Source organism: Haliotis asinina, chromosome 9 (assembly GCF_037392515.1).
Source record: "Haliotis asinina isolate JCU_RB_2024 chromosome 9, JCU_Hal_asi_v2, whole genome shotgun sequence".
Taxonomy (NCBI): domain Eukaryota; kingdom Metazoa; phylum Mollusca; class Gastropoda; order Lepetellida; family Haliotidae; genus Haliotis; species Haliotis asinina.
The window spans coordinates 24240385-24258195 of NC_090288.1; the positions used below are offsets into that span (position 1 = coordinate 24240385).

General features: G+C 40.0%; 1 protein-coding gene across 1 annotated transcript in view; it reads right to left on the bottom strand.

The window, feature by feature from the left end:
- Window positions 1-3489: 3489 nt before the first annotated feature.
- The window catches only part of LOC137296665 (PR domain zinc finger protein 14-like), a 30421-nt gene continuing 16099 nt past the window's right edge, over window positions 3490-17811 (bottom strand). Inside the window, exons 5-9 of the mRNA XM_067828484.1 lie at window positions 16958-17225; window positions 11701-11830; window positions 11243-11369; window positions 4100-4210; window positions 3490-3651 (exon numbers count right to left, since the gene is read on the bottom strand). Coding sequence (XP_067684585.1) covers window positions 3490-3651; window positions 4100-4210; window positions 11243-11369; window positions 11701-11830; window positions 16958-17225 — 798 coding nt within the window. The remainder of the gene's footprint in view (window positions 3652-4099; window positions 4211-11242; window positions 11370-11700; window positions 11831-16957; window positions 17226-17811) is intronic.

Genomic DNA, 17811 nt, shown 5'->3' on the forward strand with positions numbered 1-17811 from the left:
AACGTAAAACCATATTTACACTTTCCAGTGACAAATCTGCAGGTATCCCACGTCGAAGCCCACACCCCGTGGCAGGTGTGTGTTGGGGTTTGAGGGTTCATAGTCTATGCTGGTGGGATTCATGGGCATATCTATTGCATGGTGATGTAAAAGTCGTATTTATATATGTAAGTAAAGACTGCCTGCGTCAAACATTGGTAACTTACGCTCGTCCATATGCTGTGTCTGTACGTCTTCATTTTTCTTGGTTTCCTTTAGGTCTTTTTCGTCATTTGAATCAAGCTGTGCTTGATCTTCCCATTGAATGCACGTGAATTGTGCTTCATTCGTTCTATTTTTACGTTTAGGTAAAGTAATGAAGAACTGATCTGTGTCAACAGTAGGCCACCATATTGTCCACACCACCGCCCATATTTGAGCAGAACCATCGACCTCGGTAACAATGTTTCCATACTGGAACACATGTACTTGTACTAGGTTCTTGATTTCAGTTCCAAGGTGATCTGATGTAAAAACCCGATTACAGTTGTACTATTCACCTGGTTGATTTTGTGTGTTTCAGAATTCAGAGAACCATAACGATCCGGCGTAGAAAAGATCTTCAGCAACCCTTGCTTGACACAAAAGGCGACCATAGTGCCATCCAAGTGAGCGAGCCTGACCACCCTATCCCCTTAGCCGCCTCTTACAAGCACAGTTGCCTTTCATGGCAAGCATGGGTTGATGAAGGCCTATTCTACCCCGGACCTTCACGGGTCTTTGAATCTGTGACGAAATTGCAGTTAACTAAACTACTGTCTGTGATGCAAACACTAATATATTAGCACTAATATATTAGTGCTTGTTTGTTGGTTGGTTAACGCAAGTGGCTGTTGGGCGGATGTCTGTCGGGACAGAAAATCTAGTGATCAATGGCATGAATATCAAAATACGCAATTGGGATACATTGACATTTGTCAACAAGTCAGCGAACCTAACCACATGATCCCTTTAGTCGTCTCTTATCTCTAGCATGGAGTTCTGAAGACCAGTTCTAACTGAAGACCAGATCTTCACGGGTCAGTGTATTAGTTTTCAGGGAGATGAAAAGTGAGTGAGTGAGTGAGTTTAATTTTACGTCGCACTCAGCAATATTCCAGCCATATGGCGGCGGTCTGTAAATAATCGAGTCTGGACCAGACAATCCAGTGATCCAGGGAGATGAAAAAGCATGCGCAACACGAATATGTAATGTCTATGAAGCATATGCATGTTGTATAATTTTTGTGTTCATTTGTTTTAATGAGTTTGGATACAAAATATCAAAATGTCAAGAAAGTGATAAATTTGGCATCATGTTGTAGAATACGGTCTCCCGAATCTAATTATGTAATAAAATAGCAGGTCATCTCGGCTTTTTGTTTGACAAGTGACACCCCCTAGTGGTATCGTCTTTAAAAAGTAATATGTCAATTAAAGGTTCCTTTAAAAGTGAATTGTTTACATTTATTATTCAGCATGTGTTTTCATAAAGATATTGCACTATAGATATGAAATAAAAAAGAAAAATCAATTTTCAAGGCAGTATGTAGGTTTAACTAACTACTGAAAAAAACCCAGGAATTTAAAAGAAACAACTATTGATTCATCAGTGAAAAAAGATTTTCATAATAGCAAGGTTTTTATGCAAAATGAATTTTCTACAGTAAATTCATACCAGATTAATATTCACAAATAATAAAAGATATATGTTATCAGAGGTATCAAGATTATCTCCAATTAAACAGGTTACCCAAATTAAATTTGATAAGGGGAAATAACTCTTACCTAGGTTTCCCTCGGGATAAATGCTTGTGTTGCCAAACCAGCATGAAGTATAATTAGAAGCAAGATAACAGGAAAATAACTGCATACCATAAAACCCCCCAAAACTAACAGATACGCGCTCCTACTGTCTTATCCCGTCACATACGGTATGCGCGTGAACCATGGTATCCAACATCTTTCACTTTCAGTCGATTTATTAACTGTGAATACGCGTTATTTCGATGATGCATTGTAAGTCCAGCCATAGTACCCGATGCTGTATTGTAAGTCCAGCCATAGTACCCGATGCTGTATTGTAAGTCCAGCCATAGTACCCGATGCTGTATTGTACGTCCAGCCACAGTACCCGCGTTCGTTGGTCACATATATATCCATATATTTGGTCAGTTCTTCTCAGTAATGAGTGAATATTGTGATGGCGACAGTGAAGGTTCGAATCCCGGATGTTACTGCACCCTAACGCGTACACGTATCTGTATTTTACATTTATCCCACAGCAATGTTGCCCTTTCAGGGCATCAACAACAACCCTACACGTCTGACGTCAAACAAGACTCGACGAATTTAAGCTCAAATGACCAATCAGATTGCTGGTATATTTCTCGGCTACTTCGGTAGATGGCTTGCGTGTTGTTTTGTCCGTAACAGGCGTCAATTGTGTTCACAACGTCGGAACTCGTGTAACAGGTGCTGGTCACATGACATGTTTTCAGGTTTAATTTGAATACCTACATAGTCGTGATGGAAATGATCATCAACCATTGCCCACATTGTGTGCAGTGGATCGCTTATAGCGTTAGATGTCACTATGACAAAAAAACCAACTAAATCCATACTAATCCATTATTGTGCCCGGTCAGTGGTCAGTGCCGTCAAGTTCAAGTTCTCCGTGGTGATATTCCAGCACTGACAATATTCCAGTAATATGACGACGGGGGACGCCAGGCATGGACTCCACATTGTTGTCCCGTGGGCAGTAGAACCCGACAAGCGGTTAAAGCGTTCGCTCGTCACGCAGAAGGCCCGGGTTCACAATGTGTGAAGCCCATTTTCTGGTGTCCCCCGCCGTGATATTACTGGAATATTGCTATAATTGGCGTAAAACTAAACTCACTCACTCACTCAGCGCCCCTGTAGGTGTGGCAATACTCGTATCGTCCATTTATCCTGTCCGGTGGAATGTCAACAAAACCTCAATTCTCAAATGCAAAGTCTGTTCCAGTCATTGCAGGGGGCTGTTAATTACGAAATTAAAGGCGCCTTCAGGTCGTTGGTCGACACGAATTCAGTGTTTCATGGAGATATCACTCATTCTCATAAACCGTTGAGAACAGTCCTAGATCCAGACATAAAAAACGACCAAATAAAATTGTATATCCCAAATGGACATTGATAAGGCGAGTTAGATAAGTCTCAATAAGAATCTGGGTTTGCATAAACAATTTATACATACATGTTATACACTAGTTCGTGCGTGGGATTTGATCAACAACAATAGCAGATAAATAAGTTCCTGGATATTTTAAACAGTCCTTGACGTCATCGTTAAGATATCTTTATCTCTTTCCTCATATGATGAAAACGGGAATATGTAAGTTGCTGGGGGCGGAGTTGGAACATTCCTAAGGAATGACCCCTCAGCACAATGTGTTTGTTTCATGTATGTGTTGAAGTTTCAGACTGCTATTTTCCAACATGTGAGTTCATATGAAACTTGAGCTCATAGGTTTGTGAGAATCCTTTTCCGCAAACAGAACACATACACGACTGGTCCTTAGCATGAGTCCGCCTCACGTGGCTGTCGTGGGCTGCGTGAGAGGCGAACGCTTTTCCGCAGTGTTTACACTGAAACCATAAACAAAACAGTGACGTTACAACAAAGAGAAAATGACAAACATGACGCCATGTTGAACTGGAGAATTTTGATTTAAGTATATCCCTGAATGATTCCCCGAATTGCTTTCATCTTCAAACTTCTAGTGTGGTCTGGCCTGTCAGATAATGACCGACACGGATGACCTGTGCAAATACTCATTAATCATTTTAATCACAGAAATGCATTTTCACCACTCATTTAATTGCACCTTGCACCTATTAGACATTGAGACATAGTACTGACAAACTCACGCCACAATAACTACCTTGAATTCTCCATTACATACTTGTCGACAAATGCTTACTATGGTGTAATTCAGACACTTTAATAAAATTCAATAATTGCAAATAGATAAATTGACACCACACGGACAGGCACATTTCTCCAAACGTTTCATATAATTCAGACACAACTCACTTTAAACGGTTTCTCGCCAGAATGCTGTCTGATGTGCGTCCTAAGGATACTCGATGCTGTGAAAGCTTTGTTGCAATATACACACTTGTATGGACGCTCACCGCTATGTACCTAAGGGTAGATGAATAATGTCGGATAAGATGGTATTTGGCGCCGTCAGCAATACGCCAATTATATGACAGCTATCAGCGTAACGAACACTCCGGCAGTTCTGATTAACCAGGCTTGACTCACATAATCCAGTGATTACATTAATCAACAAGACTGGGAAACAGTGACAGGCAGCGAGACTAGTTACCTAATTCCGTTAGTCGCCTCTCATGAAATGCATTGGTTGCTGAAGTCAGTGCAACTGCTAATCATCAGGATTTGAACGCGGGGAACATTGGAAATTCGTACCAAACTACTCTGCCGTGAAATGATGATTCGACCCAGTGCAGTATCAACTCAGCACAGACAGATCCACCCTTCACCCAAACTGTCAAGTTAAACACTACAATAATGAGTTTCAATATTTTGTATATTATATGCCGAAACTTGAGTTAAACGTCTGGGACGATATTCATAAGCTTCTAAGAATTTTCTTATTTTCAACTTGTCTCCTTAATAATTCTTAAGTTTCAGAAAAAAATCTTAGTTTCTCTCTTAAGCTAGACTAATAAATAATCTTAGCTGAAATATTCTTAGAACTACAATTAACATTCTTCCTAGTGTGGAAGTTTGTGTTTTCATATTGGATAACGACTTCTTTTATTATTTAGGTTGGTGTCCTCATGAGATTTCTTAAAATTAAGAAGTAAACTAAGTACAAACTGACGTGTCTGAGTGTGTTCTTACATGTTAAGAACGTTGTTATGGAAACTAAGAATTCTTGGTGGATTTAAGAATTCTTAACTCTTTAGTAATGAATACAACCCCAGGGTCGAATTTAGTTGTTTGATTTTGTCAACCCAAGAGAACATTCCGATTCTTATGAATAAAGAAAGCGAAGTGTGATTGGGCAGTGTGGTTGGTGCTGCTGCCTGTATGGAAATGCAAAATATCATTTCGTATCTCAATTAATTTTTAAAAAAAAGTCACTTGCTTTCATTTTGTCAAATTGTCCAGAATTTCAGAGACACAACAGAGTGGAGATTATTATTTGCGGCTATTTAGAAAGTACCTATGTCGGTCAAGCTGAACAGTCACAAAGATATACATGTATAACAAACCAAGGTGTTGAAAAGGGTCGTGTTATTTCTGCTGCAGTCTTATCACAGCCGGCAGAGAAGCATAATTTGGCAGTCATGTGGAATGCAATCTTGATTTTTGTCGAAACTCGTAGAACTTGTTTCAAGTCGCTGAAAGCCCTATAATCTTAACATGACCAGATGATGTAAATGCACCCCTCAAAGTACAGTAAATAGACACATTGAGGCTACACGGGTGATTACATTCATCATTATAATGCGTGGTTTCAACATCAGCTGATTTCCCTCGGTAGTAACTTCATGTTCACTAACATCAAATATTCTATCGTGTATGCCGGGTTAAGGGCACAGTTTCACACCACACGTCTCTGAAAAATTAATACCATATAATCTATTTTTTTAAAATACGTATCTAGGTTACAGTGTTATAGCAGAAGTTCGAGTGAATGAATGCAACTTTGAATGCCCTCTGCCGGCCGAACACTATTCCAAGCGAGCCCCATAGAGTTATGTCTCTTGGGGCGCTCTTTACGAATAGCCAATAACTCCTTTGGAGTCAGAACTCAGTAATAAACAAAATGGCGCTAATGTCTTACGCCAAAATATAACGTACGCATAACTTGTGATTGACAGTTCGCGTGCGATATTTTTCAATGTACGGGGCAATTGTTTATGCATATGCCCCAATATATATAATAAAGGACAAATATTGTTGAAATTGTATGAACCTGTGTCCTTAACTTCCTTCTCTTGAATCTGAAATCAGTGGTTCTCAGATCGATCTGGCCGAGATACTGTCAGTAGAAAAGTCAGGTTTAAGTGAGGCTGGAGCCCTCAACGTTGTTGTATAGCAGGTACAGTTAACCTAAAAACTGTCATATCACAAAATTGTTAAATGACGTAGCCTCGGAATTTGGCAAATGAGGGTACCAAGTGTAAAATGTTAGGCATGTCAGCTCTACATTTTACGAACGCCTCAGTCATTTAGTGTTTCCAGAACTTCCAAGCACACATTGACGCTTGCATAGAAGAAAGATGATTAAGTTTTGACATTAATGTTCGAAAACTATATTTGTCCGTGTGTTCATCCTGATCTTCATCACAGGTTAGCGAAAGTATCTTCAAATATCACCCTCACCCGTGAATACACCCGGGACAAAGTAACGCACCGCCTTGCCTTAAATTTGGTATATATCTGGTTTCATTCTGCGTTCAGTTTGCGTTTTCTTCATCCTTGAATACTACAAGCACTGGTTAATGTGAATCTGGGAACAAATAACCCATGACCCCACATCCAACCTGTATTCATCTCAACATGACAAATGGCATTGTCCCGCCTGCATGTGAATTAGTGAAATAACCATTAATGATGTAATTACATCAAGATCTAACAGGATTTATGTTTCAGAATCGATATAGTCCGATATCTTGTTTCTATCTTGTCTTCACGAAAATTTAATCAATCTTAACTTTTCATCTGGGTCTGTGCAGAACTGAAAGTATTTTTGATCTAAGGAGGTTTATATTCAAGAAGATTGTATGCTTAATTATAATGTTATTTATGGTATCATGTACTTTAGTAATAATGTTATGAAATGCAAGACGCAAGCCGATCCAGTTTCTGAACTATATGTCAGAAATATATTTGTTGAAAACGAATTTTACTATCACAAATAAATGCACACATCGTGTCACATCGTAGATACAGACTACAGCCATTGAAAAAAGGCTCACGCTTCATTGACTATTACTAATTACCTGGCTGTCATCTCCCACCTACCCTTTGTGCAATGCTGTTTAAATAAAACCTTTTTGGTAAGACTCTGGCTAAATGAGAGTGAACCGCTGGGCCTGTGCCTTTAAGCGTGCGCGAACCAGCATCGTGATTTCTAAGACGGCGTAACACGCGCGGTACATTTACTGACAACTGATACCTCTCGAGCCGATGCTAGGAAACAAGTACATTTCAGGAAAAGCTAATGAGTATGGTGGCTGATTTGGGCCATCGCTTTCTCGCCTTAAATTTTGGAGGCGAGAAAGCGATAACACAACACGAGAAAGCGATATCATTGTGCGAGAAAGCGATAGAGCAAGGAAGCGAGAAAGCGATATTGCCCACAATTCAGTCCTGTCTGGGCATGAATGACTACAAAAATCGCCATTCGTAGTTTCTCAATAGTATAAAATGGTTTTCAGTAATGTTCTTGGCATTGTTTTACTTGACGTTTAGAGACATTTAAGATAGATGTAGACTTTGGGGTCAGTTCTATGGATATGCAGCTTCTTTATTATAATATAAGCAACGTTTTGGTGTAGACACTGTTATCAAGCACGTCATGTACAATACTGCAGGAAACACTTAAGTGAGAAAGATTCGATCGATTTATGTCGCTCTTAGCAATACTCCAACAAACTGGAACCATTAACAATGATGCATGATGAAACCAAGAGCCCATGTAAATAACAACTGTTTGCTCTGTATCACGTTTATCTGATACCATACATATCTTCACTTAGAGTACGTTATGAATATATTAGTGGGACAGTTTAAGTGGTGTTTATATGTCGAAAGTTGTGTAAAACATTCCGTTTGCCATATCTGACAGCGTCGTAACTTATAAACAGACCGTTTTACCTATCTCTGTATACATGTATTACATGTATATATCTCAAAGGGCACATCTGCACGTGGTCGCGTAGCATTTGATAAACTGATTGGTGACGCGTGTATCCAACTAACTTTTTTCAGGCTGTAAGATTTTCCTTGTCAGACGAGGACTTGAAACTCGTTCAATATATGTAATGATCTACCTGTATTATCCTAGTATTTATAATTTGGTCAATTTATGTCAAACCTATTCGAATCTAATGACAGCAACAGATGACATCCACTGGGTAGGCGGCGGTCTGTAAATAATCGAGTCTGGATAAGACAATCCAGTGATCAACAACATGAGCATCGATCTACGCGATTGGGTTACGATGACGTGTGTCAGCGAGCCTGACTACCTGATCCCGTTTGTCACCTCTTACAACAAGCATAAGTTGCTGAAGACTAATGGAACCCCGATCTTGTTCCCCGGGAAAACGGGAAGTTTGGAAGGTACTGGTTGTTAAGGCTTTGCGGGGTATTATCTCATTTCCTGATACTCTTCTTTATGGCGTCACGGCAAAGGTGTAGCTTAAGCCCAGGGAATAAAAAATCCTAGTAAAAAAACTAACGCGAAATACTTCTGTATTTGTGGAACACGCTGTTACGGAGTATATTTTTATTTCTTTCATCAGGTGTATAAAGAAACTATGAAACGGAAAGCTATATACGAACATTTGAAACAACCGTCATAAAATAACAAAGGAAACCGATAGTTAATTAGCGCTAAACTGGTAGGGTGGATGGGCAAATGGAAGCCTGGGATTGTTCATTCAGGCATGAGTGATGAGATAACAATGGTGGCATTTAACAAGGGAAATGACAACAGAGAAATATAAGCCAGGAATTAACCCAGGCCTCTATCAAACTTTTCACAGGCTTTCAAAACACTCATTTATTTCAACAAAAACACTCTCGGTTTCTGGAGTTATTGTTGGATTATTGGCTAGACAAGTTAAAAGATTAATTTAGAAAATTGCCATAGAATTTGAACACACATGCATTGTATTCTATGCGACTAAAACAAATGGTGATTCAGCTTCCTGTTGGATTAAGTCATACGCAGGTAAGACGACATGCGCAGACAGGGCAGAATTAAGGTAAATATCGCTTTCTCGCGCTATCGCTTTCTCGTGTTATCGCTTTCTCGCCATCGCTTTCTCGTCTCGCGTTATCGCTTTCTCGTCTTGTGCTATCGCTTTCTCGTCTCGTGTTATCGCTTTCTCGCTATAACTTTCTTGCTCTATCGCTTTCTCGTCTTGTGCTATCGCTTTCTCGTCTTGTGTTGTCGGTGTCTCGTCTCGCGTTATCCACATTTTGAGGCGAGAAAGCCCAAAATCAGCCACCATAGTTTGTGACGGAAATGCTATCCCTTGTTACAACAGGAACAATTACAACAGTGGGGTTCTAAATATGTACAACAGTTGCCTTGCCCTGTTACGTTTATGTCTGTTAGTTTTTAATGCGTTCATGCCTTAATACCTTCCATTTCTAGCATGTACAGCGCGATGAAACTCAGCTGTTTAGACATATGACTTGAGGAACTACTCCTTGTCCTCTTCCAAGTTTCAAGAGGAAGTTAAACTGATGCCATGTGTAATGTAGGAACCATTTACTGGAATGCGGCAACACTAGGGATAGGGCGGCCCTAAGCTACTGTCTGCTGATGCGAATAACAACGTGCAGTCCCTGATCGATACCATGGCGGTGGCTGGCATGTGTTAGGACTGCTGTCACCCTCCATTCTTTTGAGGGGAATTTGCACTCCCCTGATTTTCCAGAGGACAATAGTGTAACATTGTCTTCTTTATCAAAGCTCAACAATCATTCGCTAACAACAGGCAGATGGGCTTTTACAGGACAGCCTAAACACTTAAAAGCTCTTTAAAATCGAAGTCTCTATCACAGCAGAAATAGAGTTATTCTGAAATGTCCGTTCTCCATAAAATGTTTTATTGAGAGCAGTTCTGAGCACCAGAGTTGTGCTGATGGGTCGATGCCAACCTACAAACTGTGCGGTGGATGCCTCTCGACTAGGGAACTGCCAGGTTGGCCCTTTTGTTCTTTCCATCGAACGTTCTCAGCCCAATCGAACCCCAGATCTAGGAGACGCTTCGACGCTCACGCTCTGTATTGGGGAATTCTGTCAGAGCTAACTATGCTCTAACGAGCAGAACTTAGTATATTATTTGAGTTAACACTGGTTTTGGGACTATAACACGGGGTGGTTGGAGAGGGAGGACCCCGTGACAGTTTTCCATCTCTTCATAGCCATGGAGTTCCAGAAACACCATTTTAACGATAAATGTAACATTGTTATTACTTGAGTCATTTCTATGTTTTAATAGTATAACACGCAAAGAGTCATGCTTGAAGGTGACACAAAGATTTTATGTTATGTGCAGTAGCTATTGACTGATTGAATAAAGACTCTAATTTTTTTGGAATTCTTTGTTTTTGGAGTGTGTATTTTTAGTGTAGCAATACTCCAACGGAATGAAACGGGAGACATAAATGTAATACATGAACATAGATAAAATCAATCTTACATTCGCGGAAAACACATATAAAATTATGTCAGGTTTCAAAAAAACATTTCATGGCTGAAAGAAATATTTTACAGTACATTATATGTTCATTATTTCCTGTGGATGTAAGCTCCAGTCATCCTTCGAAATAATGTATGTCATAACTGTTACTACGTGAATTGTTTGCGCTTGTAACGCTTTAAATATTTTGAATAAACACATGTTCGCCTTTGTTGCAGTTCTTTACTGCTGGCTCTGCCGACCCTACCTTGACCAAGCGTGGCATGAACAGTGAATGTAAAACCTCTAAAGTAAATCGACATTTAGCTAGGTTGTACGTTGTTACACAAAGAAATACCAGTCAGCCGACTTGACATAGATTACCAAAGGCCAGTCATACACCGGTAAGGTCACGAGAGGCATTAACTTCAAATTACACTGAAGCACCTATAATATCTAATACACGACTCTTTTGAGAAAGATATCTGTTTCCAAAGATATTGATATTGTGTGTCAGGCGCATATCAAGCCCAACTTTCATTTTCAAAATCATGTGTAAGCCCGGGCTGCTTTTGTAATGGTAGCTACGCACCTGTGTTCGAACCAAGTCGACAAGTTTGATCACCCGATCCCGTTATAGTCGCCTCTTAAGACAGGCATGGGTTGCTGAAGACCATTTCTTACCCGGATCTTCACGAGTTAGTTTTTACGTGACATTTAAGTAAAAGATTCTTGACACGGACTGAACCATTTATGATAATGGTTAAGAACTAACCCGCATGTGTTTGTTGAGACTGGAGGACTGGCTGAAACTCTTGCCACACACAATGCACTTATGAGGTCGATGTTTTTCGTGAACGTGGAGGATGTGGATTCTGAGTCTGTCGCGCTTCTCAAAAGATCTGGAAACATTGAAAATATGACGTACATTATTGTGATCCACAGGTAATTAACCTCCGGCATAATCATGGAAATTATTTTCATCGTTACCTGAATGGGTGAGTGAGTTAGATATTACGCCGATTTAGCAATATTCCAGCAATGTCACTGCTAGTGAACACAAAGAGTGGACTTTACACATTTTTCCCTTGTGGGGAACCGAACCAGGGGATTCGGCGTAATGAGCAAACGCTTTGACCACTGGGCTACCCACCGCCCAGCTCTGAATCTGAATAAATTGATTGATCGGGCAATGCGGAAGCAAATGTGAAGTACTGATGGGAAGTATCTTACCTGCTACAAAGGTGACAAGGATACTTTCTGTCTCCCTGGTCCACACATCGGGTGTACTTTAAGTGTTTGTCTCGGTAGTACTTGTAGGCAAACACCTTGCCGCACCGCTCACACTGGTACCCCTCACTGGCTGTGCAGTAACACATGGCCGTCACTTTATCATATTATATGGTATGTACAGCATGTATTGTGTCATAACATGGGTATTCATTACTTGGAGTCTGGGGGAATCACATACATTTATATGAAGTGTCATACAGTTAGATAGATCTGACGATACTGAACAGTCTTGGTAAGTCATAGCACACTAACGCTATGACGCTGTTTACACAGGGGTAAAACAAAAGCATTCTATAAGTCATCTTCGATGGTTATAATTAAACAAAACGTTTGTAAAATAGCCTTAAACGCCTAATAAATGGCATTCGTATTCGGAAACACCCGACAGTTAATGATCAGAAGCGGGTATCACGTGACGTCTGTCCCAGATGGTGACCATCGACTCAGCAGCGGTTAAAGATGTTCCTGATATTATTTTGTACATGGATGTTAGACCGTATCAACACGAGCTGATTTTGCATCTTGCAATAGAACCTTCTGGTAAAAATAAAACAAAAATCAGACACAACGGATACACCACTTGATCTTAAAAAATAATATTAAAAGTAGATGATGTATTTTATCCTCAAAATGACGCACAGTTCCACCCTGTACACCCACCAGAATAAGGAATTACCACTCCCTAAGAAATCACTTTAGAAAATGTGATAGCAGTTTCTTTTGTGCATGTTGCAGGCAGAATGGGATTATTTTTAAATATAAAACAAAACAACCCAACCAAATTGATTGTCGAAGAAAATGATTTAAAAATATATATGCTGCAGATTGGGTATTTGAATAGGATTATACAAAACGTACACTATTGCAAGGAACTGTTTCCTTGAAAAAAAAATGAATTACAGCTAATGCTTCTCGGGCACATTATTTTTCAAAAGTGACGAGGGCGGTAGGACTATTTTTTTTATTTCTGACAGAAAAACAAATTCTCTCAGAAATAGACCTTGGGAGTTCACGAGCTGTAGATTCAGACACAGTCGTTCTTACGGACACACAGATGATCAGGACGCGGCCAAGTCATAAATATTTTTAAATGGCAATAACAAATTGTTACTCGCACAGATAAAAGTTACACACCGATGTCCGAGTAACATTTCACTTTTATCAACGAAATCAACCCAGTAGTCAAACACTATATGAGCAGATGCAGCATACATGGTAGTACATGTATATCAAAATTAGAATTAAAAAAAATGATATTGTCCGTCACTATGAAATGCCAGGAAACGTTTACCTATCAAGTGAACTATTTTTCTTTTTCAATATTGGTCAAACTTTACGTTCAATCCTTGGAAAACAATCCTGCTAGTTGTAGATTTTCAGCCTATTGTACATTTTGATACATGCATACACATACCATTGGATTATTATGAAACGTTTTATACATGTTATCTGTACCATGACATAAGCGGATAAAAAGAAACACGATCTCTTCTTAATTTAGACTTTTTCAACGAAAAGGGACATGCGTGATTTGCCTTTGACCCGCCATTCACTCGTGAGGTCACGTCAGGAGGACAACCACGTTCAGCTGACCCATCAAAGAAATCGATTCCAGACCGAAAGTCTGACTGCTCTTACCATTCCTGGCTTACTTCCAGTCAAATCCAGAATTGTACGAAAACCGACCGAGGGAGCACAACATTCGACCTTGACGGCCTGCAATACGACCATTTTTTTCCGATTTTGCTCCAACGCCACTGACAGGCACATCTTGCCTGGTGTAGCTATGGTATACAAGAGACAAGATTGAAACAGTGTTTTGTTTACATGTGTAAGAATTTACAGATCGCAAGGTGAACGGCGGCTAGTGTAATGGTAAGCGGAGGCATTACAGCTCTTGGTCTGACACAACTTGTCATTGCCAATGGCGATCTGACAGGTCTGAGGGATCTGGGAGGTCTGTAGGAATGAGATCATTGGACCTCATGAGCAGAACATTCTGGCACTGGCAAGCTGTAGCTCCCTATCCAGCAGCTACGGACGGTAGTTGAATTGATACAAGCGTTGGCTCAGACACCCAACAGCATTCTCCAAGGTTTATTCCATCGCTTGGTGTCGCCTATGCGTCGTCGTTGAAACAATGATTAAGGACAAAAATCTTTTTACGGTAAATATGGCATAACATCAAATAATGCTCAGTTACTTTCTTCCAGCGTAACAGCGACGCAGATAATTTATTATACAATACTAGTCAGGACAATGTATATTCCCCTTGTATGATGCCTATGTCTATTATTCAATGGCTTCGTGCTAACTCCAGGTAATACAACACACGTTCTTACTAATCATAAACATCACAACAAACAAACAAATAAATAAATAAATACATTACTGTAGGGCATGGTTGGCATAATGTGGTCGACCTTTGACGTCACTTATGACATAATGAGTGTAAAAGGTCCATGAGTTCAAGGACTTGCTAGTGGAATATGTTTCATGGCCGAATGGGAGATAGTTTGGAGAAAATTGTTTTCACGACAAAACATATAAAAATAATAACACTTTCAAATTAAAAATTGCGGCACATGTTTCCGGTGACTTTATCTTTCATCCAGTCAGTTATTCCAGTTTACCAGTATTTCCTTTATCAAAATCAATCGATTTCCAACGGATTCGATATTTGTAACCATATATCATCTTGGAATACAATACAAATGGGCAAATGCCACTATTATTCATTGTAGCTTACATGACGTTTTCTTGAATATTTGCAACAATTGATAACATACAATAACAGATCAACCACAGGAATAAATAATATTCAAATACTCCAAACATTATGTAACTCGGCGCATCACATACGCTAACTTTCACGAAGATACATACAGATAACAGATAAGAAATGTTTAAAAGTAACAAATTAAACATGACTGTCAAGCTGTTATTTGTGTATAACAAATGACTGCATGCGAACAGCTGTTAGAAACCTTCATTAACGTATGAATGTCAACTTCATAACCTAGTGGTTTTGAGAAGATGTCGAAACTAATAAAATGATGCCACACTTCTTATCCACGGATTACATACTGCTCTGTATTATTAGCACATTTATATGCTTTGTGAAAATAATAAATTTATGGCCCTATTGGTAACACCTAAAGTGAGTGGCTCTACCATGAACTTCAGATTTCATAGTAGCGAGTTTAGGTGTATGCCACTTTTAGCAATATTCGAGCACGGCTTGGGGGCACCTGAAATGATGGAAATCGAACACAGGTCCTCGCGTGACTAGCGAACGCTTTAATCACTCGTCTACCCCGACCGCCACAGATAGTAACATAGTAACAAAGTATCAATACGATAAACAATCTGATCTCTTGTAAGTATTGCTATAACTGAACTGCGAAGAGCTGTGTAGATTTTACTTGTTTTCAGTAAACATTGATTTGTAAACTCACTGGACACGGCAGGCAAAGTTGCGAAAACGGAATACTTTGCTCAACTATATACCATCGAGTGAGTTCAAATTTACCGTCACATCGGCAATATCTCAGCCATATTGTGACGAAAACAATTTATACAAAAAAGTCAACGATGGACAGCAAAAGCACTGGATTATCACATACATAAATATGAAACTAGCAGGGGGAGCTAAAACATTTCATTTAAAGCAGATAATAGAATATAAAACATGGGCTAGACATCGCCAACAACTGAAGGTAGATGACCATACCAAGAACCATGAGGTCACCTATATACTACAACGTCAATGGTCTCATGAACAATGTTCCATTAAAATGACACTACCTTATCTCCACGGTCACACCGCTCTCGTGCACGACAATAAACGTGGTATTTGGTGGCGCTATTCTATAACTGTGGTCTGGTTGAATCAGTCAAATGCTTCATCAATGACACAGCTAACAGAGTGGGTACCTGACGTCAAACTATTGCTAACAGTGACAACTTACTCCTGGGGTAGCTTTCTCTTATTTTTATCGTTGATCACTTCAGGCTGGTTACACTTGGTTGAGACAGGATGCCACTGGGTCGATCATCGTGATTTGGCCGACGTGACAAGTTAAACAATCGCGAAACACACTAGCGATTGCTTGATTAACGATAACGTATGTGCCGACGAGCACATATCCCATATTGATCACTAAATAACCACAACTTTCAAGACATGTTTGTGACCACAATGCATCTGACCGATCTTGGTAGTGTCTGTCTGTTGAATATGAAGAAATGCTCAACAAATGTTCATCAACATTTATCTCTGATATCCAGACACTCAGAAGCAGCAAAAGCAAGGTGGACTTGGAAACAAAGTGTCTAGCGGATACTGCCACAATAACCAGGACATCTGACCAGTCCAATGGCGAATATTTCAGTAGGACGGGTTTCACTGTATCACTGCGGTTGGAAAAAATGTTTTACTGCCTGACTAGATTTAAAAACCACCTGCAGTGACTGTGACCCTGTGCGGAGATCACTAAAATCAAATCCGTTCTAGATATCGATTTACAAGGAAACTGATATTGATCAATATTGTGTCCAAATTATTGTCCTTACTCTGCGCTTGTATGTGTGAAGTGTCTGGTTGAGGAAGCCATTTGCGGCGAATGTAAAGATTCTGTAAAGATTCTGCAAAGATTTATCACGATCATCTTCCTGTTTGAGCAAACAAAACATATACGGGTTTTATACACCATATACAAGTATACGGCAACGGCTTTTTCAAAAATGTTTCTCTGGGGAGAATCTATTCCAACTTCATCAGTATTATCCATTCTTGGCATGTACATATAACAAGCTTCGCCTACACGTATTGTGATTTGTCCAGTTTGAAAGCCCACATGTTCAACAGGCCGCGATTAAGTAATGTTGCTAGCAGATTCGCATGAGAGAAACATTATTAGGAGTGGATTATAAGGAGTGGATTATAAGGATACACCAAGGCGTCTGAGGCCCCGCAATTCGTTGCAAAAGTTTGGCACACCAGACACTTAAGATCGTTGGTTCGAAACCGGTTACTCCTGACTATGTTTCCAGGTTTTGAACATCCTACCCGTGGGTTTCAGACGTCTGAGGCATGCATCACTTCAGGTTTCCCTCCCAAAACAGGCTATCAGAATGCGTGATTTCTAACCATGGAAGTAAAGTTGCACAATTGAAGGGGAGTCATGCCACTCACCATCTGCCTCTTCCTGAGCTCCACCGTCTGCCATTTCTTTCAGGGCGACTGGCACCCCCATGAACTGGAGGTAACAGTCCCCATACCACACTAACAGCTCCGTACCCTGGGGGACGTCCTTGCATGCTTCGTACCAAATATCTCCATCAACCTGCACAGCTAGAAGGTTCTGCTCCTGGGCATATCTTGCACAGTTCACATACGTCATCCAGTTTCCTGCATTGCCTCGCCCGTCCACAAAGTGGCTTAGTTTGCCTTCCTGAAACACCTGTAGGTCAGGATTATCCGCCGTATTAACGCATGTGTGAAACAGACGTCATAAATATTCGTAGAATACCATGCACGTAAAATATTGTTCACAAAAACATGTTTATGCTTATACTGTGCACGCTTATTTTCGTTACCTGACTTTCAGATGGTGCAAACCTGTGTTAACACTGCATACGATTATCCAGAATGTTACAGAAGTGACTAATGATGTTTGCATAACGCCGCAAACAGCAATGCTCCAGGTTCGTCATGCCGTGGAAACTATAGAGGACAAAATAAGTTTGGGATATTGGTGTTTTTATTATTGATATTGTATCATTGCGTCAGTGAATAGAAGATCATTATTCAAAATTTGAAAATTAGCATATATCCCGAACTATATATATGCGAAAGTAAACAGATCTCTGTGCGGTTTACAGTGACTTCAAGAACGCCGTAACACTATGATGTTGCTGGGAAAGAGGGAAGGGTCGACGCCCACGACTATTCCTTACACCGGATTACTGAGCGAAAGGTGATTTACTGTTTGTTTCATGCACACGGCAATATTCTAAGAGTGAGGGCGGCTGCATATGATTGATTGA